General features: G+C 40.4%; 2 protein-coding genes across 2 annotated transcripts in view; one reads left to right on the top strand and one right to left on the bottom strand.

Moving 5' to 3' along the window:
* The window catches only part of prkdc (protein kinase, DNA-activated, catalytic subunit), a 31,509-nt gene extending 15,404 nt beyond the window's left edge, over positions 1-16,105 (bottom strand). Inside the window, exons 1-44 of the mRNA XM_080864311.1 lie at positions 15,790-16,105; positions 14,997-15,073; positions 14,813-14,917; positions 14,562-14,636; positions 14,265-14,373; positions 14,053-14,165; positions 13,829-13,928; positions 13,702-13,757; positions 13,594-13,624; positions 13,358-13,515; positions 13,067-13,213; positions 12,604-12,768; positions 12,343-12,511; positions 12,164-12,213; positions 11,932-12,048; positions 11,440-11,589; positions 11,150-11,259; positions 10,744-10,903; positions 10,459-10,545; positions 10,205-10,324; positions 9,300-9,459; positions 9,101-9,210; positions 8,733-8,820; positions 8,445-8,608; positions 7,980-8,132; positions 6,552-6,659; positions 6,190-6,416; positions 5,969-6,063; positions 5,572-5,674; positions 5,211-5,344; positions 4,791-5,021; positions 4,438-4,664; positions 4,135-4,343; positions 3,874-4,006; positions 3,599-3,757; positions 3,228-3,431; positions 2,928-3,116; positions 2,665-2,769; positions 2,401-2,568; positions 1,992-2,119; positions 1,649-1,856; positions 854-1,032; positions 585-753; positions 73-138 (exon numbers count right to left, since the gene is read on the bottom strand). Of these exons, the coding sequence (XP_080720437.1) occupies positions 73-138; positions 585-753; positions 854-1,032; positions 1,649-1,856; positions 1,992-2,119; positions 2,401-2,568; positions 2,665-2,769; positions 2,928-3,116; positions 3,228-3,431; positions 3,599-3,757; positions 3,874-4,006; positions 4,135-4,343; positions 4,438-4,664; positions 4,791-5,021; positions 5,211-5,344; positions 5,572-5,674; positions 5,969-6,063; positions 6,190-6,416; positions 6,552-6,659; positions 7,980-8,132; positions 8,445-8,608; positions 8,733-8,820; positions 9,101-9,210; positions 9,300-9,459; positions 10,205-10,324; positions 10,459-10,545; positions 10,744-10,903; positions 11,150-11,259; positions 11,440-11,589; positions 11,932-12,048; positions 12,164-12,213; positions 12,343-12,511; positions 12,604-12,768; positions 13,067-13,213; positions 13,358-13,515; positions 13,594-13,624; positions 13,702-13,757; positions 13,829-13,928; positions 14,053-14,165; positions 14,265-14,373; positions 14,562-14,636; positions 14,813-14,917; positions 14,997-15,073; positions 15,790-15,952 (5,979 nt within the window). The 5' untranslated portion in view covers positions 15,953-16,105. The remainder of the gene's footprint in view (positions 1-72; positions 139-584; positions 754-853; positions 1,033-1,648; positions 1,857-1,991; positions 2,120-2,400; positions 2,569-2,664; positions 2,770-2,927; positions 3,117-3,227; positions 3,432-3,598; positions 3,758-3,873; positions 4,007-4,134; positions 4,344-4,437; positions 4,665-4,790; positions 5,022-5,210; positions 5,345-5,571; positions 5,675-5,968; positions 6,064-6,189; positions 6,417-6,551; positions 6,660-7,979; positions 8,133-8,444; positions 8,609-8,732; positions 8,821-9,100; positions 9,211-9,299; positions 9,460-10,204; positions 10,325-10,458; positions 10,546-10,743; positions 10,904-11,149; positions 11,260-11,439; positions 11,590-11,931; positions 12,049-12,163; positions 12,214-12,342; positions 12,512-12,603; positions 12,769-13,066; positions 13,214-13,357; positions 13,516-13,593; positions 13,625-13,701; positions 13,758-13,828; positions 13,929-14,052; positions 14,166-14,264; positions 14,374-14,561; positions 14,637-14,812; positions 14,918-14,996; positions 15,074-15,789) is intronic.
* A 4,554-nt stretch (positions 16,106-20,659) lies between these two features.
* arhgap29a (Rho GTPase activating protein 29a) overlaps positions 20,660-24,217 on the top strand; it is a 33,518-nt gene continuing 29,960 nt past the window's right edge. Inside the window, exons 1-2 of the mRNA XM_080865044.1 lie at positions 20,660-20,897; positions 22,078-22,471. Of these exons, the coding sequence (XP_080721170.1) occupies positions 22,204-22,471 (268 nt within the window). The 5' untranslated portion in view covers positions 20,660-20,897; positions 22,078-22,203. The remainder of the gene's footprint in view (positions 20,898-22,077; positions 22,472-24,217) is intronic.

Raw genomic sequence — 24,217 nt, forward strand, 5'->3', positions numbered from 1 at the left:
ATGTTTAAAAAAAATAAATTAATAAACCATGACTAAAACTAGCAGAAAAAACAAACAAACAACAACACATACCTCAATTTCAATTGGAAAGTTGTAGGTCCTTTCAACATCAATAATGTTTTCAAGAATAAACTGATTCTGGAACAAAAGAAAACACCATCAGTAAGGTCCTGTGAAGTCACTAACAGTAAACTTTTTACCACTTTATATGAATTACAGAGTATCACAAGTAACAGTGTTTAAATGTCACCACTAGATGTCAGTAGAATGCAGATTATGGTCAACTGAGTTTTGTTTTCTTGCTCCTCCTAATTTAAGCACATAATCCCTGCTAAAGGATCATGTGCGACAGGACAAACATGTTTTAGTCAGCCAGCAGGGATCAAAAGCACAAGCTGGAGTGTTTCTGTTTAATTCTAAATTTATCAGCATGCATCACTTTGTTGAAAGACACAATTACACACAGTGTGAGCACAATATCCAATTTTTCTATTAAATAAACTAAAAAAAAGTAGTTTGTACTGCATTGTACTAAACTAGGCCGTCTGAGAGATGTTGGTGTATTTATACAAACGAAGCACTACCTTCTCAGGTTTCTCACTGAAGAGGAAGCCATGGTAGAATTTGGGCTCGCTGAAGCTGCAGCTGATGACGGCGATGGCGCAGTTGTACGAAGTGCAGTGATAGCGTCTCCGGAGTTCAAGGAGCTGAGTCTCACCAGCCATGTTCTCAGTGAAGGCTTCAAAACACGACCTAATTGAAATAAAATGTATGTAATCATATATCACGAATGAATCACTTATTCATGAAATAAAAATGGAATTTAAGTGACCAAAGCGCTGGAGAGGCCTACTTGATCAAAGTCTTGGACATCTCGTTTCCCTCAGTTTTCTCAGAGCGACAGTAGGCTTGATTAATGCGGGACTCTTTTGAGTAAACCTCTTCTTTGGGAAGCCGTGAATACAAAAGCTCCATCAGCTTGTAGCAGCCATTCTTCTTCAGCAATTGGACCTCAAAGGCTGTCTCGCTTGACTGAAAGTGAGAAATGAATGATCATAGTTCAGGTTAAATAATAACAATGATACAAAAACAGAATGGGACAGAGTTTCTCGTCTTTCATTTGACAGGCAGTGGCCAGCACAACAACACAGGCATGTCAACAAATAAAAAGATGCACTAAATGGAATAAAACTGGGTTCATGCTTGATCAGAGTGACTCTTACAGAGGTGACAGAAAACCTTTCATGTCCAGTTGAATTAGCTCTGAATGCTGAATGTGTGCTCTGCTGCTAGACTCATGTCAGAAATTTGAAGATGAGGAACATTTCCTCTGGTTAACTGAGAAGAAATTGGGGAGACTGACAGAACATGAGACTCTCAGTAAAGCACTCGCTTTACTGAGAGCCAATCCCATAGCAGGCACTCCTAATGTGACCTATACTGATCGTATTCTAACACTTTTAGGGAGGATTCTGCAACGTGATAACTGATGCCATCATCAACATCAATGCTGACAGCAATGTTCCTGCCAGCATTCCTGCCAAAATTAGCGGGGACTTCAGATTTTTCAGTTATTGTCCACAATTTACATCAGTGAAGAAAAATATCCAGTTAACTAGATCACTGTTAACAGTGTTCAGAGGCAAACCTTGCTGAATCGACTGAGCAGGAAAGAAATTATGTCAAAGACGTTTGTGATGAAGAAGTCATTCAGGGCCTTGGCGCTGCAGTGAGAGGCCAGAGGCAGCAGAACTCTCTCCATCATGGCCTGCAGCATGGAGCTCATCGGCACGTCACCTTGTTGAATCACCCCGTAAACTGTACACAGCAGCTGGAGCTGCCGCTCAACGCTTGCCCTAAACAGACATTGGCAAAAACATTGCACATAATGAAAGCAACTCATACAACTACATCTCCTTGTAGTGGAACAGTAAAGATCTATAGAGTCACTGCTGTAATGTGGCTCTAACAAATTAAAAACTTTTGCCTACCGCTTGGCAGTTCTTTGGAAACAGGTTTGGAACTGGTCCTCCATGATGTGTTTTGTGTCTCGACACAAAATTCCCGCAAGTAGTTTGAGCAGGAGTGGGCTCTGAGAAAGCTCCAGGGCATCCAGGAACTAAGAGATGGAAGATGTAGAGCTGATAGCTGCAATGGTCTAAATCAACAACCTCCAAAGCAAATTGTCAGTAAAACCATCCATCCATCTCCTTATATATATATATATATATATATATATATATATATATATATATATATATATATATATATATATATATATATATATATATATATATATATATATATCTCCTCATGTATAACCAATCTTTTGTAGTCAGATCAAAGGGTATTTCACGCAGGCACGCACACTACTACTACTTTCTAAATCCCACTGTTTACCTTTCGGACACAGTCCATGTAGTTGTTGCGATGAAGGGAGCCCTTAGCAAACTCATCAGACTGCATGGGGAAGTGTGAAGCCACCAGGGTGTCGAGCGCTACCTGCAGCTCAGCTAGTGGCTCTTCTGGGAGTGTTGTGAAGAAGGGCAACACCAGCAGAGCCTGGCTCTGAAAAATTGATTGAGTTCAGCATAAAGTTTCACCGACTAGAAAATAACTTAATACATAAAACTGTCCCGTAACTTAAATAAAATCTGTTACTACCTTGAGATTCAGCGGCAGATTCATGTCAACCAGCAGCACAGTGAAAGTGGAAAACACCTGTCTGAATGCTTCATGTTTTATATCGGAGCAGACAGAGGAGTCAATCTGTTCAGAGAGAGAAATTCAATAAAATGAACTAAAATGAAAAGAAACACCAATATATCTGCACTATTACTATTACAAAGGTCTTAACATATTTTCACAGTTTTAGTTTATGGCTTTTTAGCAGGGGGCAGACAGCAGTAATTTGATCCTCCTGATACCTGCAGAAGCTTGGAGAGCAGCAGGAGGATGGCAGTTTTGCTCTCTGGGGTGGAAGAATCTCCCTCCCACCATGACTGCAGGCTCATCCATCGTTTTAGCACCTCTTCAACCAGCTGCTTCCCCTGAGTCTTCCTCACCGATCGTTCTTTAAAGCTGTGGTCCAGCATGCCATTCAGCAACACGCTCACCTGAACACCAGGAAATAAAAATCAAGTTTGTAATGAGAAAACAAGAAGTTATCCGTCTTCAGATGCCCGTGGTTACAGTTTTATCGTAAACTAACTAAAAATGACAAGTACCATGCTGGGGTTTTGGGAAGAAGCTTTCATCAGGCGTGGCACTGTTGTGTTCAGACTTCTCAGCAGCTCAGTGTTGATGGTCGCCTGAAAAAGGCTGTAGAAGTACTCGCCATGCGAGAAGCTCAGGAAGTTGTGGCTGTGACTTCCAGACACGGGCACAGAAAGCATGATGGTGTTCAAGAGCAAATCTACCAACTGCTCGCTCTGCAAAGAAATAGCAATAATGCACAACGTTAGAAAGCACTGTTACCTCAAACACTAGTTACCTTCAAAGCAACACTGCTCAAAATGGGAATCTTATCAGTCCCAGTTTGCTTTTTAGTTCAGTGACTTGATGTTTCACTAACACCAGATTGAGCAGCAACACTGACCTGCTGACTGAGAGAAAACGCAAGCTGAAGCAGACCATCTGCAACCCTCCTGGTGTTTACGTCTAAGGATGGAAGTGCCTTCCTTTCTTCTCCTGGTGCTATGCCTTTATACACCGTCATTAGAAGCTGGGATCCAAGTTTTTTGCCATAAGATGAATCCTTAAGGAACACACAAAAAGATCTTACGGCAGTGCATTCAGTAGAGATGATGCAGTACGTGTTATAAATAAATAATAAAATATCCAGGCAACCTTACTTTGGTTTAATGTTCATACCTGGCTGTGCAGGATGGAGCTGAGGAAGCCGGCTTTGTGAATTTGCTTACAGGAAGACAGAACCATTTCCATCTGGTCATGGTGGCTGAGAGTGCTGGAATGGTACAGGTCTACGTTGCACAAGCCCTCTACACTACAGTGTTCATTAAAGAAATTTAGGAGGAAAAAACCAAAACATTAGTGGTTTTGATAATTGCACCAGTGCTGCAGAGTCAAATTAAAGCCCTACGTATCTTTCTTTAACAAATAAGAGAACTCAACCTTTTACATGAGATTTTTGTCCTCAAGCTGCTTTCCAGACGACTGCAGTAAGGTGAGGCCAGCAGTGCTTTCAGTAGAGGAACACACACTTCTGGTAGGTTCTTCATTACCTCCACATCTGCCATGTTGAAGCCTACAGCGGACGGCTCGCAAACCACCATCGCAGTCAGCTCGAAAAAAACTGAGCATAAAAACTCTTGTTCCAGAGACTATGAATAAAAATAAGGACATGATGAGTAAAACTTTGAAATGGAAGAATCAGCACCAAGTTACTTATTGTCAGTTCTTGTAATTCAGCGATACCTTCCAAAGCTCCTTGTCTCCTTTGGCAAGAATCATTGTGGTGAACTCCAGCAGGCGGACAATGATGGTGCATTTGCTGTAGTTGTACTGCTCCACCTCTCTTGGGCTGAAGTGTGAGGTCTTCTCACCAAGTGGGAAACAGCTCTCTGCTGCTACCAGTTCATGAGTTGCCAGCTCCGTCAGAAAGAAATGCAGAGCTTTCAGAAACCTCGATTTGTCTTTTGAGCCTTGAACATCAAATAAGCAGAGATTAATTGGAATCACTGGAATCTACCAAACTGATGTAGAATTCATTTGATAATGTTACGCAGAGCAGTGAACTTGGAGAAACTTTGGCACAAATATAGACTTACTTAGAATGTACTGAGGCTTGATAATGTGTAGGCCGATGAAAGTGTTGTAGCAGTCCAGAACAGCCAGCAGGAGGTCCAGCCACTGCAGCGTGGCTCGGACACTGAAAGGGCTCGTCAGGTCCCTGAGTGTTGGTTGGGAGAGGAGACCTCCGCCCTCAAACTGTGACATCAGAAAGTCTGTGCCATGATCCTTCAGCATGCCATCCACCCACTGAGGTGGGGATTTCTTCCCTAAGTCACACACATTCGGGAATTTACTGACATGTTTGGCAGAAGTTCATTTAGAGTAGCAGGGTAGTTATTATGCTAAACTGTAAATCTCAATTAATTGTTTTTAAGTGGGTTTTCTTTTTTTAATTTGCATGTGCCCATTTTAAATTTTCAGGTCACCTTTGCAAAAATTAAACTGTTGGTTCTCACCTGGGAGGAGGGGGATAAACTCATACAGGAGCTCCATGCATTTATGGCGACACTCAGTCTGAGGGCGGCCACATTGCTCCAAGAGCCATGAAACCACATCTGAGAGGCACAGCTTCTCATCGGGCGGAAAGCCTCTGAAAAAAGAGCAAGAAAGAAAGAACGATATTTAAACTGCTTGAAATGTGCTAATTTTTATCCTTAATTTTTTCATCGTTCTTTTGTTTTCATATGGAGACGAGTGGCAATGTTAGGTCACAATGTGATATACTGCAAAATTGACATCATTGGACGTATAAATTGAATGCACATTTAATAAAAGCAAAGAAGTAGAAAGGATTTTCATTTTCACCATGGTACCAACCTTGGGATGCGTCTCTTTGCATTGTGGTGATTGAGACTGGGAGCCTTGTGTTTGATTATTCTTTTTAAATGGTCAATGGCACTGCCACACTGCTGTAATGTACCTGAGTATGAGGGAGTTGCAAGAAAAGCATCACAAATCCTAAAAGAAATACCCTTCAACATATTTGACCAAATATAAAAACACACTATACAAACTTTTTTGCATATTTTCTTGAAATATAATTCCTATAAATCAGTTTGTGCAAATTCTGGCATAAATAAATTAACAAATGTTACAAAGCAGAACACATTAAGGAGTGATTGTCTTACATAATCTGTCTTTAATGAGAGAGGGAGAGGTTGATAATGACATGAAAATCCAAGTGCACAGTCTACAATGCTGATGTGACAATTACCCATAGATCGTTCATCTGAGTGTGCAAGAGCCAGACTTTCGACAAATATGACGAGAACCTCGAAGACAAACTGTTCCACCAATGAATTTTCCTCCCTGGAGAGAGACACAGATGACTGCATTCAGCACAGCATAATATCCCTTATTCAAAGGACCCAGTTAACGGCCATGGTCACAATTTAGAGGGTAAAATGCGAGTAGACAGACAGAATTCCTTTCCACCTGAATTGTCTGTAGATGCTATTGAATGCTAAGGCAGCACCAAGTCTTTTGAAGCCATTGGGGTGGAGAGCCAAGCTGTAGATGCGCTTAAACAAAGACTTCATGTTGGTGGGACTCCTCTCCTGCTGCTTGGGGGTGGTTTGCTTGATAGACCATTTGACAAACTCTTCAATGCAGCGGCCACAGAAGTCTCTGAGAGTGCTGTCCATTGGGTCGACCACGCCGTCCTGAAGAGAGCAAACCATGTGAGGCTTAAACTATTACAGAGAAACAGCTCCTGTGTGACCAATGATGGAAAGGGAATAAAGGGAAAAGACTCAAAAACTGTGTTTAACCTAGAACTGTAGTATTCAAACGCTTACCAGGATGGCCTCAAGAACAGCAACTGTGTCCTGGCTCTCAAACTTCTTGTTATTTGTGAACCAGTGAATGAGCTGCATAACCAGTGGTTCAAACAGCTGTCTGGTTACCTAGCAAAGAAATCCAGAAAGAAAAAAGTCAGGGTCTAAACAAGGCAGTGAGCAAGTGTGCTTAATGTTTAGTTCTGTTTCTTCAATTTTTTTTATTTATTTCTATCACAGCAATTTATAAAGTAGCTTGGATGAGATGTTCTATGTTGCCTGTACAGATCATCCACCACGTCATCTCCATATAGCTGTAAATATGTTGTTCAGCATGATTTATTTATTTAAATGGACAAATCTCAGTTGGTGGCACTCAGCAGGACAGAGCTGGTGTTTGCTACACCTGCCTGTTTAAAGGCGCATGCATTTCTCATTAAACACACACCAAAAATCTTTCTTTCCTCTCATAAAGAATTTGTAATCTTTTAGAAATTCTCTGATTTCTTTAGAGGATTTATTAGCCAACATCTCAATTACCATTAAGACAGTTTGATGGGGAAAAAATACCATACCATAAATGTATATAGCACTTTAAAAAAATGACACATGGCCGACCAAAGTGCTGTAGAGCATAAATATAAAAAATACAATAAGAATAATAAATACAATAAATAAATAACAATAAAACAACAGTGTCAGTTACCCACTGAGTCAAAGGATAGGGAATAAAAATGAGTTTTTAATCTGGATTTAAAAACCAGCACTGATGTAGATTGCTTAACGTGAAGAGGAAGATCATTGCAAAGCTTCAGGGCCACAATAGAGAACACTCGGTCTCATCTAAGTTTCAGCCGTAATTTAGGGACTGCTCAGCTGACTGGAATGAGCGTGGGGGGACATAGGGCTTCAGCAGATCAGACAATTATACAGGTGCCAGACCATTTAAGGATTTAAAAACCAGTAAAAGGATTTTAAAATAGGAAGCCAGTGTAAGGCGGCCAGAACCAGAGTAATATGGTCAAATTTTCTTTTACCATTTAAAAACATGCCGCAGCATTCTGCACTAGTTGCAGTGCCCTGGCCAACCCCCATTAAAAGGGAGTTGCAGTAATCCAACGTGAGGTTATAAAAGCATGGATGACAGTTTCCAAGTTGCGTCTGGAAAGAAAAGACTTAACCTTTGACAGACATCTGAGGTAATAGAATCAAGATTTCACCACCCCATTTATGTGGCCATCAAAACTAACAGCAGTGTCGACTGTTACCCCAAGATTAGTAACCAAACTTTTCAGGTGAGGGGTACCAGAGGAAAAATTGCTTCTGTTTTACGTTATTAAAATTTTTAAAAATTTAGAGTCATCCATGACTTAACAATCGCTAAGACAATCAAGCGATTGAAAGGTAGATAAAGCTGGCAATCGTCAGCATATAGATGAAATGAAATACCTGATCAACATCGCAAGCCAGACGTAGTAGGACAGGAAACAGTCGTTTGTGTAGCTTGTACATAGGTGGCAATGTATTCTCTCCTTCAGCCATCTGGGCACTCTTCCCAACCATGTAGACCACCATGCTGTGGAGCAGCTCACAAGCTGCTACCTACATCAAAGACAGGGAGTAATTCTGAGCAAAGTGGATGTTGATAAGTGTGACTCACAGAATTTTCTTTTTTTAAACTCCAAGTGATGGTAAATAGACTGGCAACATAGTGCTTTTCTACTCTGAGCCCTCAAAGCATTTTATACAACTAATTCATTCACCCAATCACACCCATTCACACAAGCACGTTTTCTAAGTTGTTAAGTGCTTACAATCTAACATTCATACACATTCCCACTCCGATGGATGTATCGGAGAGCAACATGGGTGTAGTATCTTGCCATGTTCAAAAACGACTGTTAGAGGACTTACTTTAGTTTGTCTGTCACTTGTGGAAAGAGCCAGCTCACTGATCCGAGGCAAAAATGGGTCGAGGAAGATGACCGGCTTCATGTCCTTGAATGGCACTGCAAAGCTGAGTCTTTTCTCAGTATCCCAAGACACAAATTTCTTCATCATTTCTTCTGAGGAGACCACTAAATGCCAGAGCAGAGGCTTATGGTAACAGAAATACATCACAATAACAAATCGATGTAAAATAGAGTAGAATATTTAAAAAAAAAAAAAACTTTAAAAAGGGTTGGTTTTAGAGATCCTTACCAGTTACAAGGTTTCTATTTAACTTTCCTCCCAAGTGACCGAGTAGCTTCACTACCCTCAGCCTCACCTTGACAAGAGGAGCATCTTCCTACAAACAAAGGTTAATATTAAGTTTTTGGACTCGTTGCTAAATAAAAAGTAGTTCAATGTTATTGATCGTGACTGTTGTGTTTTGCATTTGTACAAAAAATGGAAACACCCAATAACACTGAATTGTGCATTAATCTGGCTGTGTAGTGACTACAACTGATATGGTGGTTGACACATAAATAAAAACAGAAACGTCTTAATTAGGAGTTTTTGTTATAACAATGAGACTTCTCCTTTATTATGAGTATTGCATGAGCAAGTTGCTTCTAATCAATTACCATAGAAAGCTGGTCGGATTTCTTCAGAAGCCTGCTCATCACCCTGCTGTATCCTCTGTCACTTTTTGAAGACAAAGACGATATCACCTCCCAGTTGCTCTCATCTTTGTCTAAAGTAAACAACAACAGATTTACACTTTTTGTTTATGATATGTCCAACTGACCAGCTGTGATTTAGCTCAGCTATCATCCTTCTTACTGTCAGTGGAGGAGGTTTTCAGGTATCCGTCCAGAATAGGAAGGACACTGGTGTAGCAGGGCTGCATCGTCTTCAGAGGAATGTGTGAGGACCAGTCCTCAAGAGCATCTAAGGCTGCGTTGGCCAAAGGAATGTGGCTCAGGCCTAATTTCAGAGCAGTCTAGACCCATTTACAAGTACACACAGACGTATAAGTCTTCAGAATCAGGTAGCACAAATGGTAAAAATTACAATTAATGAAAAGAAAAATTCAACCAGAGCTTTCCCACTTTGGTTGTTTATCCTCTTAGCCCTATCAGGGAAATATAGAAAACTTACTCACACCATTAAACAAGGTGCAAAGGCAAACTGGCTTTTATTAATTCATTTATTTTCATTTTCTTAATAAAAAAGTGGCTCTAAAAGCAGTTTAGAGCCAAAAAAAAAAGCCAAGCTATTCAATAATTTAGCCATTATTGTTAGCTAGCTAGGCTAACTGTTTAGCTTTTATTATTACATTTATTAATTCAGCATATATTCAATTGTTGACACTAATAACTACTATTTAATAAACATATTCAAAATATTTATCTAAAATTTTCCTTTATTTTATAGTAAATAACCATTTTTAGCAACCAATTTACCTGATACATTTTAGCTAACGTTTGCCTGACAGCTAGCTTGCTAAGTACTTTGCTTGTAGTTGCACATACTTGGGCACCTGCTGTTAAATGTCACTGGGTTGAGATTTATACTCAACTGGTTATTTGTTTGTTTTGTAATTAAGCTAGTTCTGAATATTCCTACAGCCTCTCAACTATCACTGCAGCGGAACATTAGTGTACATTAGCGTTTTTGCACAGAAATATATCATTAGAAATATATCATGGAGCAAAAAAAAAGAAAAAAAAAAAAAAGAATCCCACCTCAAGAGCAGGACAATAGGCCTTGATGTCCAGAGCTACAATGTTGTGGTGCAATGAGAGGACAAAAGTCAAGCAGGATGCCAGGAGCTCATCTTTGTACTGCTTCATTCTGACACACACCTAGCCAGAAAAAAATGTCACATAAATACATAAAAACATACACTTTAAATTCCACAGTACAGCTCTATTTCACTTTATAGTAGCAGAAAGCATGTTTACAACATTCCTGCAAAAGCGCTGTAATGAGAAGCTACCTCTTTTCCAAACTTGGAGAAGAGTGCAAAACAAGCAGTTTTCACCGAGTCACTCTGGGGGGATGTCGAGTTTCTCAGTCCAACTCCCTGTTCAAAGGCAGATATGTATTATATTATGTATTTAATGGAAAAACTTACGATGAACAAGCCTCACCGGCTACATAGAATCTTAATGATAAACAAATTTATTCGACTTATAAGACATGATGAAACAACTTGATATTCTTGCTTCATGAGCAGCTGGCAAAATTCATTTTTCAAATATCCCAAAAATAAAAAACCTACCTGGTAGTACTTTATTCTCTTGGCAATTTTCATGGTGACAGAAAGCAGCTTGTAAAAGCCACTGACAAGAGGATTTCTTATGGAGTGGAGGATGAGCTCATGACTTAGGGGATACATCCAAGAGTGAAAATACTCCATGTGTTTATTCAGCAACAACTCACTGTGGAAGCAGGGGAAAAAAAGTTTTCACTCCAGTTGTGAAACAAAATATGGGTGGCTGTTTCTTATATTATAATGTGATGTAAACCAGTGTCCAAGGTGGAAGACAGTGGAAACTGGGGCATAAAAAAATGCATAGATCAGCTGTACTTGGCCAAATTCACACTAGTGGGAAAAGCACATATAAAAAGAATCCCACACAGTTCCGCTCCCATGTGGAAAAAGTGGAAAGTTCTGTCTCAGTTACCTGCAGAAGTCCACCAGATTGATAAAGGCGGTGAAGTCTTTGACCTTATTGGGGAGCAGGTGAGCAGTGGGGTCGGACGAGGGCAGGATGTGGGCTGCATCATCTGGAGCCTGGTCAACACAGAGATAAGTGGCAGGTGATGAAGGTCAACCAGCAGAAACGCTTTTGAAAAACTAAATGTGCTCTGTTTAAACTGATGCTAATAAAAATACCCTGTGCATCTGTCAACTCCCATATATGGGTCAATGAAGAAAAATACATAAAAACGTAACATTAGCGTGAGACCCTACCTCCTCTCCTGTTGTTACTTTTTGCACTGACAAGTCCAGTTTTTCCACGATACGCAGAATCGACTTCACCAACTCGTCATACAGGAGACGGCTCAAAGACCCGAGAGCTGCATTCTGACTTTCAAACGCTCCATCCAAAAAACCTGAATCCTGCAGAGGACGGCACAAGTGAGGAAGTGAATGAAATGCGCTGCTTTCCAAATGGCTTTTCATTTATGACATTTTCCAGCCACAAAGCATGTTTTTAACCATTGAGAGCACATAGAACATATGTCAGGATCAACTACACCTGAATATTAAAAACAGTGAATACATGAGGCCTTCAAAGGACGTCTGCATAATTTTAGCTACTGACTTTAAAGACTCCTTGCAGTTTAACAGCAGAACATAGACTTTTCTATAGATATGTAAATGCTGTTTCAAGATTACACAGCTAAATAATATGTAATGTGTAATATGCATTTTAACAGGCAAGTAAGAACATAAATGTACCTTCAACCGATCGCAGTCTAAAAGGTTTTTATACAGAGAAAGGTAGTCGTGACTAGCTGGAACTTTCCACTTCCCAGTGCGAACTTGGGAAGACTCAGAGGAACTGCTCGATGTGTCCTGCAAGATGATGGAGAAATGTACTTTATTAGAACAATAAGGAAATAATTCCACACCAAAAAAGCCTTCAACTTATTACAAACTGTACACATTTGTGTAAAAAGAAAAGTCTGACCTCAGAAAGAGTGAGGGGTTTTGAGCAGACGCGGATCAAGCCTTGGTGAACTGAAAAAGAGGCAAAGATAAGTGTCCTGTCCTCCAGTGAAGCATTTAAACAGCCATGAATAAATAACAGACGTTAATAAAGGGTTAAGGGTGTTTGAAGCAGGTCCAGTGTGCTCATGATCCACTCACCCACAGAGCTAATGAAACTCCATAGAACGGGTCCTTTAGAAGCGATGGCCACAAGCACCTTAAGGATGGACCTGGTGCAAGCAATCTGCATTCTCTCGCTGTACTGAGGAAAGCTGTCGATCTGCACCACAAGGAGGCGCTCTAGCAGTGGTGTATATACCTCTGGAATCTGGGGTCATTGAAACAAACAGGAGATTACAGTCCAACATTATTTGCTGTTATTTAACTTAACGTCAAAGTAAACTGCAACAGAATATATACCTTGTCCAGGTGAATAAGAACACTGGCTATCGAGTCCAGAAAGCTGGGCAGCTGGTAGAAGCTGTCATCCTCCCCGTCGGACTCTGTCAGGTACATCTGCTTACAGCGCTGAATCAGCTCGGTGTACATCAAGTCTACGTCCTGGGGGCAAACCTTCTTGCATGGCTATAAAAAAAACAAAGAAACAAAAAAGAAACACTCATTTCGAGCCACATTGTGTTGGACTCCATCAGAGTAGCTTTGCATGATTCACAGTTCAAAATAATCCATATCTATCTCACACTGGGCCTCGGTGCACACAAGTCCGTTTTAAGCATACCCTACAACCGGGAACAACTGACTATTTGAAAGCAATGTACAGATCTGTTTTAGTTTACAACAATTCATTCATATGGACAGACTTTATCTACTTGTTACTCAAATGATTTGCATTTACTACAGCTATCACAGGAGACAGACGTACCGCTGCAAAGAATCCATATCCTCGTATGGCAATCGACAGCTCTTTGTATGTCGAGTCCATGGTCTTAATGATGCTGCAGAACTTCTGCATGAAGAACTTCAGCTTGGTTTTATGCTCCTCGATATTGTCAGCCACCAACAATGCAACCTGACAAATAATCACAAAAAGCATCAAAATATTTAGACTCTTAACCTCAGCGTGCATGTGCAGAGACATGCCACTGATTTTATTTAGCGTGTATCCAAGGTTAGTCCGGCTGTGCCTTTGCAGCTATGACTTGAAGTGTTTCACCTGTTTGAGGAAGGCCTCAAGTGCATAGTAACTCGTCTTCTTCATTTCCCCATTGATGTGTCCACAGAGTTTGGACATGACTTCAAATAAAGGTTTGTAGTGGTCCATGAGGCAGCTGCTGAATTGGGAGGCATGTCTGGCGAGCAACCTGAGGCCGGCTGTTAAAGAAACAGATCAACGAAAGATTACTTTTTAAAAGTTTTATCATTAGTTTGCCAAGAAATCACAAGACTTACCAAACGTGACTGCATATCGAGTCATGTCCATCTGTATAAAAAAAGATAAAGTTTATAGAAACATAACAAAAATGTTAAATATTGATGAAAATGCACTCTCTGAATTACCTGGGGACTGATTGACTTTAAGGTGTACTGAAAGATTTCCTTGGATGTTGCTGGGTCTGCAAATCAGGAACAATTACAAGTAATAAATAGTTCTTATGAATCTAAGCTGAAACAGGTGAGCACTCACCTTCTTCCATGGTTTTAGTGAAGTTGACCATTAGGGCAGTGATTCCTCTCAGACATCCAGCAACCACTAAAAGCTTGGGTTCCTTTGTTGAAGAGGTCATCTGCAAAAAACAAAGATGAAACCAGCTGGTGCTGTCATGCTCATCAGACAGTCTTTTTTTGTTTTCTTTTAGCCTTTAGTTAATCACAACTTTTCCATCATTCTTCTGTATGAATGCTCCGTACCTGATCTTTCAGTTCTCCTAGGTAAGCCCTGTAGAGTTTGTCTGAGCTGTTGACCATCTCACTGGGATGAACTTCTGCAAGAACTCCCAGCAACTCATAGACTTTTCCAAGGACTATAAAAAAGGTAACAAATAATAATCATAAATGAATAAATTAATCGAAACCCTTTTCATCTTTTTTACTTCCTTTTTTTTTATTAAAGTGGCACTCGCCTGAATCTGGCAGTCTGCTCTTCTCACACAGCTCGCTGTAATATTTGTCAAATATTTTTGTGATTCTAAAGTTTGCAGCAACACTGGAAGCCTTTGTAGTTTGGAGAACCTAATGAGACACATTAACAAGGATGATCTTTAAGAAGAACAAAAGTAAAAGTCCAGTTTTAAATCTTTTAAATTCTAAAGTCCATTAAAGAACAAACATTGCAAGATCACAGGAATTTAAAAATCTGTTTTTAATGGATCTCTTCCTCAGGTCTGAGGGCAGTTCCTGGAGTCTAACTAGAAACCAACCTTAATAAGGAGCTCCAGCACTGGGGTCCTGCATTTGGCTCCTTTGTCTTTTGTGTACACGATGATGCATGTGTCCTTAAAAGGCACAGAATTACCAAAACATTTACACATATAAAAGCAAATCTGTACTAGTAACAGTGCTGATGTAGTTATACCTGTCCTCTCACCGGTCACAGCCCTGTCTTTACCATGTAACACACAATAAAGACATGTAAAAAAAAAAAAAAAAAATAATGGAAAAGAATACTTACCCTTATGTCAGTGGCGTAAGTCTTTTCCCAACCTTTGAGCGTTGGTGAGACTTTGTCCAAGAACTTCTCCAAAAAAAACAGGATTTCAATCCGAGTGTCCCGCAGCTGGAAAACAGATATATCAGCCAACAGGAGAACTTAACACTTACTTACATAGTTGTTTACTATAGTTCGAGAAACCCACCTCATCCAAAGCCAGGGACTTCTTGAGGAAGGTAAGCAACCCATAGTCTTCCGAGAACAATAAAGATGTCTGCAGTGCTGGATGCCATAAAAAAGATAAAAAAAGACGGATTAAGAAATCTTAGTACTTTTTTCATCTGTGCAATTTTAAATGTTCTGCTACAGACCAACAGAGCAGGTACTGGGACAAACATGGTTGTTAAACTTTGGTAGGATGCTGACAGATGACCAGGGTTTAACATTGCGCTTGTTTTCTAGTAATATTAGCGATCTGTGTTGTGTACTGTTGGAACAAAAGAGTTAAAGCCCCCCCTGAGGAATAAAGAGCAATGGAGGGAATCTGTGGTTGCATCGACATCCTGCAGACTTCTGATCTGTGCTGCAAAACTACTGATTTTTTGTGCTTTTATAACATTTAAAACCGTTATTACTATTATTTCTTCAACAATAAATATTTGCATTTAAGCTGTAATGCACCTTGAAACTTTCCTTATCATCAAAGAATCACGTGTGTTCTTCTTTGTTGTGTTTCGACTGAACGTTACCTCCCACCAGTTTTGGCGGAAGAGCTTGCATCAAATTGATTGATTAAAAAAAGTTATCGATGTTACTAATGAATATTGTCTGCACGACGAACACATCAGTACCATCTAAAAAAAAACCCCAAAACCCTTATCTTTCAATAGATTTGACGATGATCTGCAACAGAAGCCCCAGAAAGATAAAATTGCCGTATTGTTAAGGGAGGTTGGGACGGACAGTAAAGCGAGCGTTTAATGGAGTTTTTGTCTTACCGAGTTCATTCTCGGTTGCTGTTACCATGCACTCCTGTACCAGATCACCGATAATATCGTGAGATTTTAAAGCTGCCGCTCTAGTGTCTTCGTCCGAAAGTGATTCGTGAAGTTTCAGAAGCAGCCCTTGGATTCCTCCTGCAGCGCTGCTGTGGGAAGACATAGCTGGAGTGATGGCTTAAGCTAGCATTAGCAAAATAGATGTGGATTTATCTGGTAAGCCCGCAAACAGAGAACACGTGTTCTTCTAACTAGCTAAACACTGAACATTTCAGACTGTCAGCACACAGCCATTCAGTCCCAAATCCTTCGCATCAGGAAGAATCACAATAGCATGTAAGCTGCGTGTGTTTCAAAATAAAGGCCCCGAAAATAAAAATGGTACACAGGGTGACCGAGTGTATATTTAATGCCTATAAAGTGACAGGGGTAATATTACACTGTAAACAGACGTTACTATTTCGAGAAGAATTTCACTGTAGTTTCATTTATCTACTTGTGAAATTTTAATTTTGTAAGATTTATTTTGAAGGTCTCTACCGGATCAAACACTACAAATATTTGCATATTACAAAAGCGACAAAAGTATAAATCTATTCTTTTTTCTATTTTTATTTTCTATTTATATCTACCTTGGAATTAATGCGTTTAATCGTTACTTAGGGTTTACTTTGAGGTGATTACCGGAAACGTACCGATATTATTGTGTCTGCTTTAACGCTACGTCATACGCGAAACACTGACCTCTAGTGGTCACAATATGCTTTACATAATTAGTAAAGAATTTATCTTGAAATACTTTTTTTAAACATTTTTAATGCTGTTCTGTTTGCTTTGGACTAGACAGAAAACAGAGACATACATTTCAGGAAAATTAACTTATATTCTTAACTTATTAACCTATATTCTTATATCCACAGACCTCAGTCAAACATTCGCATGACTGCTGCAGTTTGACTGAGGAAGAATAAAGTAGTCGTGGTAAGCCAAGCACATGACCACTTTAAGATGACAAAGCAACAAGGTGATATATACCAGTTTTTAAATTGTGTTGATAGGCCACGTAGGCGTGTTTTCTCCTCAATAGTTTCAAGTTCAAGTTCAAGGTTCTTTATTTGTCACATGCATAGTTATACAAGTATAACACACAGTGAAATGTAGCCTGACACGCTCCTCGACATGTGCAAAAATTGGGGGGGGGGGGGTGTAGAGGAAGAACATTATATATATACAGACATATAGTGTATATACACTGGGTGAATGTGCAGTAGTAGCAGCAGCAGTTTCGTAGGTTTACTGTCTAAGGACAGCACTAGCAAGCACTCTCTGCTTATGACCCCCAAAAAACAAAACAAATAACTGCCCGTTTGTGTTGGTGGAAAAATGCACCATGTCGACCAATCAAAAAATTATATGGCAACATGACATTTGGTAGTTTAGGAAGAGAGGGAGGTTTTAGGAGTGACTGCGAGAGAGAGAGACAGAAAGAAAGAAAGACAGCAGAAAAAGAGAGAGAGCGAGTTTTGAGACGTGAGAGATTTGTGACGTTTGCCGTGTTTGGAGTGTGTAGTGAATGTGTTGTCTTGTGTAGTTAGTGTGTAGTGTTGTGGATAGTTTAGTGTTGTGTGCCAGAACAATGAGGTGACTGCTGTCTCCAGATAGAAACAGGAGCAGTGATACACCTGCTGCTGTCAGACCTGCAGGTATCAGGCTGTGATGTTCTCCTTTAAAGGGGACAAATAATTTTTTGAAGTGGCACAAATAATTTGTGTGGCATGTTATTGATTGCATTAATACAGTAAGTCAAAATGTAAAACTTGACTGTAAATTCAGACACGTGAGGTTGATACCAAGCAAGGAAAAGTAAAAGTAAATAGTTTTTAAAGGTGAAATGTAGAGGGAAAATCAAAAGTGGACAGACAACATCAAGAATGATACCTCTAAAGAAATCAGTTCTGACTGTACAGAGTTTATAATATAAATAATTAGCATTGAAAATATCTCAAATTTACATTAAAAACACTTACTCAGTAAATATGTGTACCAGAGAACAAATATTGATCATGATTATGTATTCTGGTAAATGTCATGTAAAAGTATTTAGCAGAAGTATCACAGGATTTAAATGGGATCCTCAATTTCACCACTAGAGGGCAGTGAATACCAATGATATTACACCCATCAGTAGCGTGTGTGTGTGTGTGTGTGTGTGTGTGTGTGTGTGTGTGTGTGTGTGTGTGTGTGTGTGTGTGTGTGTGTGTGTGTGTGTTGGCAAAAGGCTCATAAAACAACTAGCTTAAGTGGCAACATTCCACATTTTTGAGACACGAGGGTGGGGTTTCTCTTTCTTTTTTTGAAACTGATGTTTGATATTGTTATGGGCCACAGAGGTCACATTGTGCCTGACTGTCTCAAAGGCTCTGTGGGTCTTGTGGTTTGTGATTGGCCCTAGGCAATGCTCTATATCCCAGTGCGATAGAGAGTGACCTGAGAAACTGATTTTTCAATCATCTACTGACGGGGAGCTTAAAACAAGTGAAACAGTAAGAAAAATGTTTTAAAGTTCAGTCCACTGCACAGCATCAGAATATCATTCAACCTCTGTCAGATTAGTTTCCTAAGAATTCTGCTACTGACCAGCTGAGCGACGGCATTAACACTGCACTCTGCATCCATCCAGCCAGTATGACTGTCACTCAGTAACTGACTTACTGTTGACGCGTCAACACCTGCTTAGTTATATAGACCATAACCAGAGTGAAAAATGAACCACAGACAATGTGAGAGTGTTTCATAGTGAGGAGAGCAGGAACCCACACTAGTGACCCTGTTATTATCAAAGTGTCTGTGTCAGCCTGAAGGCTCACTATAGACGTCTAACCTGGTCAGTCACATGTGCTCACATTACATTTGTGTCAAGAGATTAAAAAAAGCTAAGAGCTTATTTTGTTCCTTATCTTTAGCACTCATTGATACGAGTGACAGGATGAAAGAGGGTTGGGTCGAGCCCTTCTTTATGGCCACTGAGTATCAATAAGCATTATTTAAACAATCAATGCTGTAATTTGAAGCTTTTTATTCTTTAACACACATACAGTATTGACACTCAGACCTGGGCTGTTACTGTATTACTTTTATTGTATGTCATACCACGTAACACAGGAGACTCACATCCATACACATGCAGCCAAACACAGACTGATTTCACAGTATTGTGGCTCTTCTAAACCCCAACTGTTGTATTTCCCCACGACAAATTCAGATTTATTGAATATGGACCAACACACAAGTCCCCTTGTCCCCCTTGGGAGTGGACTTGAGGGTTGTTGACCTGTTATTTATCATCTGAGACATCACCTGAGCCAAGGTGTGAAAAAAGGCAATGACTCTCAGGACCATTTGGTAGACCAATCGGCATCCCGCTGCAAGCACAAGTACAGTAATTCATTCAGTCATATGTAATATATAACTGAGGTCGCAAGCGAAGGATATTTTCAGTGCTGATATGCTTTTTTTCCCTCCTGTCCTGTTTTACTGTATACATCGGAAACGTACTCACATCCAAAGTAAGAACGTTTGATTAACAGATGAAAGTAATGTTTGGTTTGTGGGAAATAAAAGCAGGGCTTACTTTATATTGTCAGATAGCTGACTTGATGTGTAAAGATTTTCCAGGGATGTTCATCTAGAGATCTATGATTATTTGTCCTTGTAGGAAATCTCATGAGGGCAAAACAAGTATCCATGACGCAAATGACTCAGCACCTAAGAGCAGTTTGTAAAAATCAAAATGTATCCACCAACAGCCCCATTTCTATTCAGAGTCATTAGATCTAAACAACTATCAAGTTCATGGGGAGAATCGACCTTATGGGTAGGCTGTACTAACCCCCCCCCCCCCCCCCCCTCCAAAAAAAGCAAACAGTTATTACTTTTAAATATATAATTATTATCATCTGGGTACTGATTTTAAAAGTCACCAGGCATTAGTTTAGAAAGCTTGTCCGTGTCCTGCAAGCACAGTTCCCACTCATTCTTCTCCTTTAAAAGGACACAGAGTGGTGTGCCTTTCCCAAAGGAATGTCCCATGTCCAAAAAACGTCCTGATCCAAGAAAAACAAATTGCAAATGGGAAACTAGTGCAAACCGAATGTGTCTGCCATACAGATTTGCTGTAGAAGTACATTTACATAAGCAATCCAGGCGAAGTCAGTGAAATCTTTGCTGCCTGCATGCATGCCTGTATATACACCATATACAGTAATCAGCAAAGGAGTCAATTAACCTATACTCAGTGTTTACTTTATTTTAGAACCAGTGACCTATGAATGGCATTTCAAAAATAGTTTTGTCAGAAAATGTCAAATCGGTTGGAATAGATAGTTTTATTTTCAGAATAAAGGTTTAATCACTCTTGCTTTTCTGAGAGCTTAGCACCAGGCACCTTGTTACATGTTTTGTAACCGCAAAGTGATCATGATGTTAAAATCACCATACTGTTATCATAATGTCCAAACTATTTATCATTTAAAGTCATCACATCACTGGTAAAAAAGTTTCATTTATACACTGTTTACCTTCAATTTAATACTTAACTTACTTCTTCCCAAGGCTTTCTGATAAAAATAGAAGCAAAAATTCAGCGCAGCACCTGAGCCTGAGTCAGGTGAAGTCACTCATTAAATAGACCTCCCCGTCCGGCATCACAGCGCCCCTAGCGGTGGCAGTTTTTATAAAACAAGAATAGAACATATGGTGTTTGAAGTTACGCCTTTATTTTGAAAGGAATGACCGGAAGGTTCAGCCTTCTAGTTTGGTGTGCTTTTCACTTTAAAACTCCAGACACCTGTTGTTAAGGGAGAGACCACAAAAATGCCAGTGAGGTCACACACACACACCCTAACCGAGCTCCAGTTTACATCACATGGAGAGAAGAGCTGACGGAACACGGAGGGGCTGAGGCGGACACCGGAGGGTTTGGGACACAGCTGTGAAGATAAGGACAGAGCGGTGTCTGTGGATTAATTTATGTGTTTTTAATGCTGCCCATCGGACACTTTTTCGCTTCAGGATTTTTCGGGCTGCAATGTTTCAGGACTTAACGGCAGGTATGTGATTTTATTTGATAGATTAGAACTTTTTTTGAGTTTCTACTGTAGAATATGTGTGCTGGTAAATGCTTCAAGCTAACAAAATAGGATAGAGAAGTGAATAAAAAGTGCGGGTTAAGTCGCAGTTCTTTTATTTAGATCCACGCGAACTTCGTGCTTATCTTTTTTTTACTTTATTGTTGGATAACGAACTTTACGACACAAACACAAAGTCTCTTTACCACGAAAGATGAATGAGTTTATGCTGAACTTCACTTTTCTCTTCCAGTCATTCTGCTCAGCTAAACTCAAATGGTGGCCGCGGGCTGGCTCGGAGAAGGCAGCAAAAGATGATATTTTATGATCAGAGTGTTGCTAGTTTAGATTTATGGACGCCGAATCACCCACTCTGTCATAATGTTTCACTGGCTTTAACGAGGATTAAATCTGGCCTTTATTTGAGTTAGCAACAAGTCAAAAATCGCCCCGCTGTTTAAAATTAACTTGAAACGTCATGCTGTTCTTGATCTGCGTGTAGACGTGATGGGGCCACTCTGACTTGAGTAGCGGCTTAAATGTACACACGATGATCACCCCCCCCCCCCCCCCCCCTTTTTAGATTCATAACACTATACACAGGGCTGTATATAACATTATAGCTACAGATTTGAACGTTAACATTTCATGACTGCTGTGTTGAATGTGGTAATGCGCCAAACGTGCAGAAACGCTACACTAGTCAGTACATTGTAGTAATAGCAGTAGTAATCTGTAGTTTGGTGGTCTCTGTCACATTATGTTCTGTGCTGTAAATGTTGTAAATTAAATAATTACTGCGTGAAAATGCAGATTATTTCGATGAATTCACATCACAGCAGTTTTCCACATTGTTCAAAGCACCACACTGCTTGCGAACTGTACATATTGACCATTTCATGCTCACTGCAGACTGTCACGATTGCCAGTGCCATAGAAAACGTGGAAAATCCACCTGTTGAGTATCAACAAATGCCTGATATGATTTCTGAGTATGCTGATTATCAGTAAAAGATTTCTAGCAGTGGCAAAGCTGGATGAAAAATAGTCTTGTTGTACATGTTGCTGTTAAAAGTTTATGTCCTCTCTGATTTCACATGTGGTTGTATTGAAGTTGTGGAAAAGCTTTGTAATGTCATCTTATTGTAATTTCATGTTTCAGGATTAGACACCTTCTCTCTCTGTGGAGTGCTCTTCATCCCTGCTGGGGTGCTGTTTTTAGTTTGAGAACAGAGCTGATCTGAAGGACACCAGGCATCAGGCCCGAGGGCCACTGGACCATAAAGGCATGCTTGCTGCCATGCTGCGCCAAAGTTCTGGCGGAGGATCGGGCGGTGGTGGTGGTGGTGGAACCAAACTCTCTCTGGGTATTTCCCGACTCTCCAGCTCCAGCATGAGTTCAGCAGGACCTGCCAGAGCCTCCAAGAGCGGTTCGGTGAGCTTGGACAACCCGGATGTCCTCGCCTCCGACCCAAACTACATCATGCAGCTGGTCAGCGACGTGCGCAAGTTTGCTGACGTGCTTCTGCAACTCAAAGAGGTGTTCAACTCCAAAGGTATGTTAGAAACAAGAGAATGCAATCATCACGGCACATGTGCCACCACCTTTAAAAAATCTACAGCTGATTAAAAGTGACACAAACACTCTCCTGACTAAACAATAGATAATAACGAACAGTTCAGTTATTATTACCACATTAGTTACCATATTAGGTGTACACGCATCAGAAGGCTCGCTTAATCGGGACTCTTTCTGCTGTTATGAGAGTGTCTTTGGGGGTAACTGTGAGTGGTTTGTTTCCACAACAGTGTGCCTGCTGTGGATGTGGGCTTTTTCAACAAATTACACCAATGAGTACTTCCATGTATTAGCAATGTTTGCCTGTTTCTTAACTAAACACTGCACACCTCCTCTGCTTTTTTATTATTCTGTTTCAGTCATAAAAAAACCAAAACACTTGATTGGTCTTTAAACACCGGGCTTCTCACGACACAGAAGTGCTGAGTAGTGTTGGAACGGCGATTTATTGCTGAATGTAGCTGCCGGTCCGCTCTTGTGCACATACTTTTGCTGTCACCGCAGAGGACACAGTCCGGACCCTATTTACCTGTTTTTGTCATGTCCCGGCCTTGACTGCACAGTCAGTGAACCTGCCTTATCTCACTTTCACTATGGCTCTTATCTTTCCTGTAAAGTAGAAAATGTGTCTTAATTGGTCTCAGACAAAATACACAGTGAGAATTGAATAAAAAGTTGGCGCCGCTCTGATCTGTTTTAAACGTGATACAAACCCCCCCCCAAAACAACAGCAGCAGCATTCCAGCTGGGCTATACTGACAGTAAGGAATTTAGATGGAATACTAAGCCAGTTATTAATGCGTTTCCTTTAGACAGTTACCAATCTACAGGGAAGTAAGGTCTGGACTGAGGTTTACGCCATTCCTGCTTTGGTACGTTGTGCATTAGCTTTTGGATGAGACCCAGATTTGTTAATCCCCAGGTCTTATTAAGATGAGGTCAAGGTACATATGGTGGTGGGGCTGTCCCCTTTTCCCCCCATTAGCACTGCCATGACACTCAAGCTTTAGGAAAAAGGAATCCCAGTGGTTTTTTTTGGGTTTTTTTTCAGCAAAGGTCAGCAAAGGTGCTTGACCCGGCTGGGCAGCTTGAGAGACTTTTCAGCGACCCGTCAGCACGCCGCAGATCAAAGCAGTAAATCATCATGTGCGAGCGACTGACGTCTCCAGTTTTATGGGGGCAGGAGGAGACTTTATTTAGGAAATATACCTTGAAGCCTTTACCGCGTCACATTTTCTATGATTGACGACTTGGTCGAGTGTAATCAACAGACAGTTGTGTTTTCATTTAGTTTAATAGCAGATTTAATATATCAAAGTCAATACATAGAGTGCTAGCGCAGGTTCTCGCTGTGGATCACGGTTGCATAGCTGTCATTGTAGATATTTTTGCCTTTGGTTACTGGGGTTAAGAAACCGGTTTGTAATCTCTGTTTGTCTCCTAATGCTAATTACAGTCGTTGCCTATGTAACTGCACATCATTTACAGGTCTAGTAAGCACAGGCTCCGTCATGCCAGTGTAGTCGTTGAGATCCCAACACGTGATTGCAAAGCTTGTGAGTATCCCCATTGAAAGGCTTATTTTGGCTAAGTACAGGAAAGGGCAGATTTGGGGAAAACGGGGCAGATTACGATGCAGAAAATGGATCTGCCCGCTACTGGGGGAAGTGGCAAAAAAGTCGATCGCGGCTCAAGCAAAAGGTAGAGTTAGAAGTAATGTTTA

Source organism: Rhamphochromis sp. 'chilingali', assembly GCF_963969265.1.
Source record: "Rhamphochromis sp. 'chilingali' genome assembly, chromosome: 18".
Classification (NCBI taxonomy): domain Eukaryota; kingdom Metazoa; phylum Chordata; class Actinopteri; order Cichliformes; family Cichlidae; genus Rhamphochromis; species Rhamphochromis sp. 'chilingali'.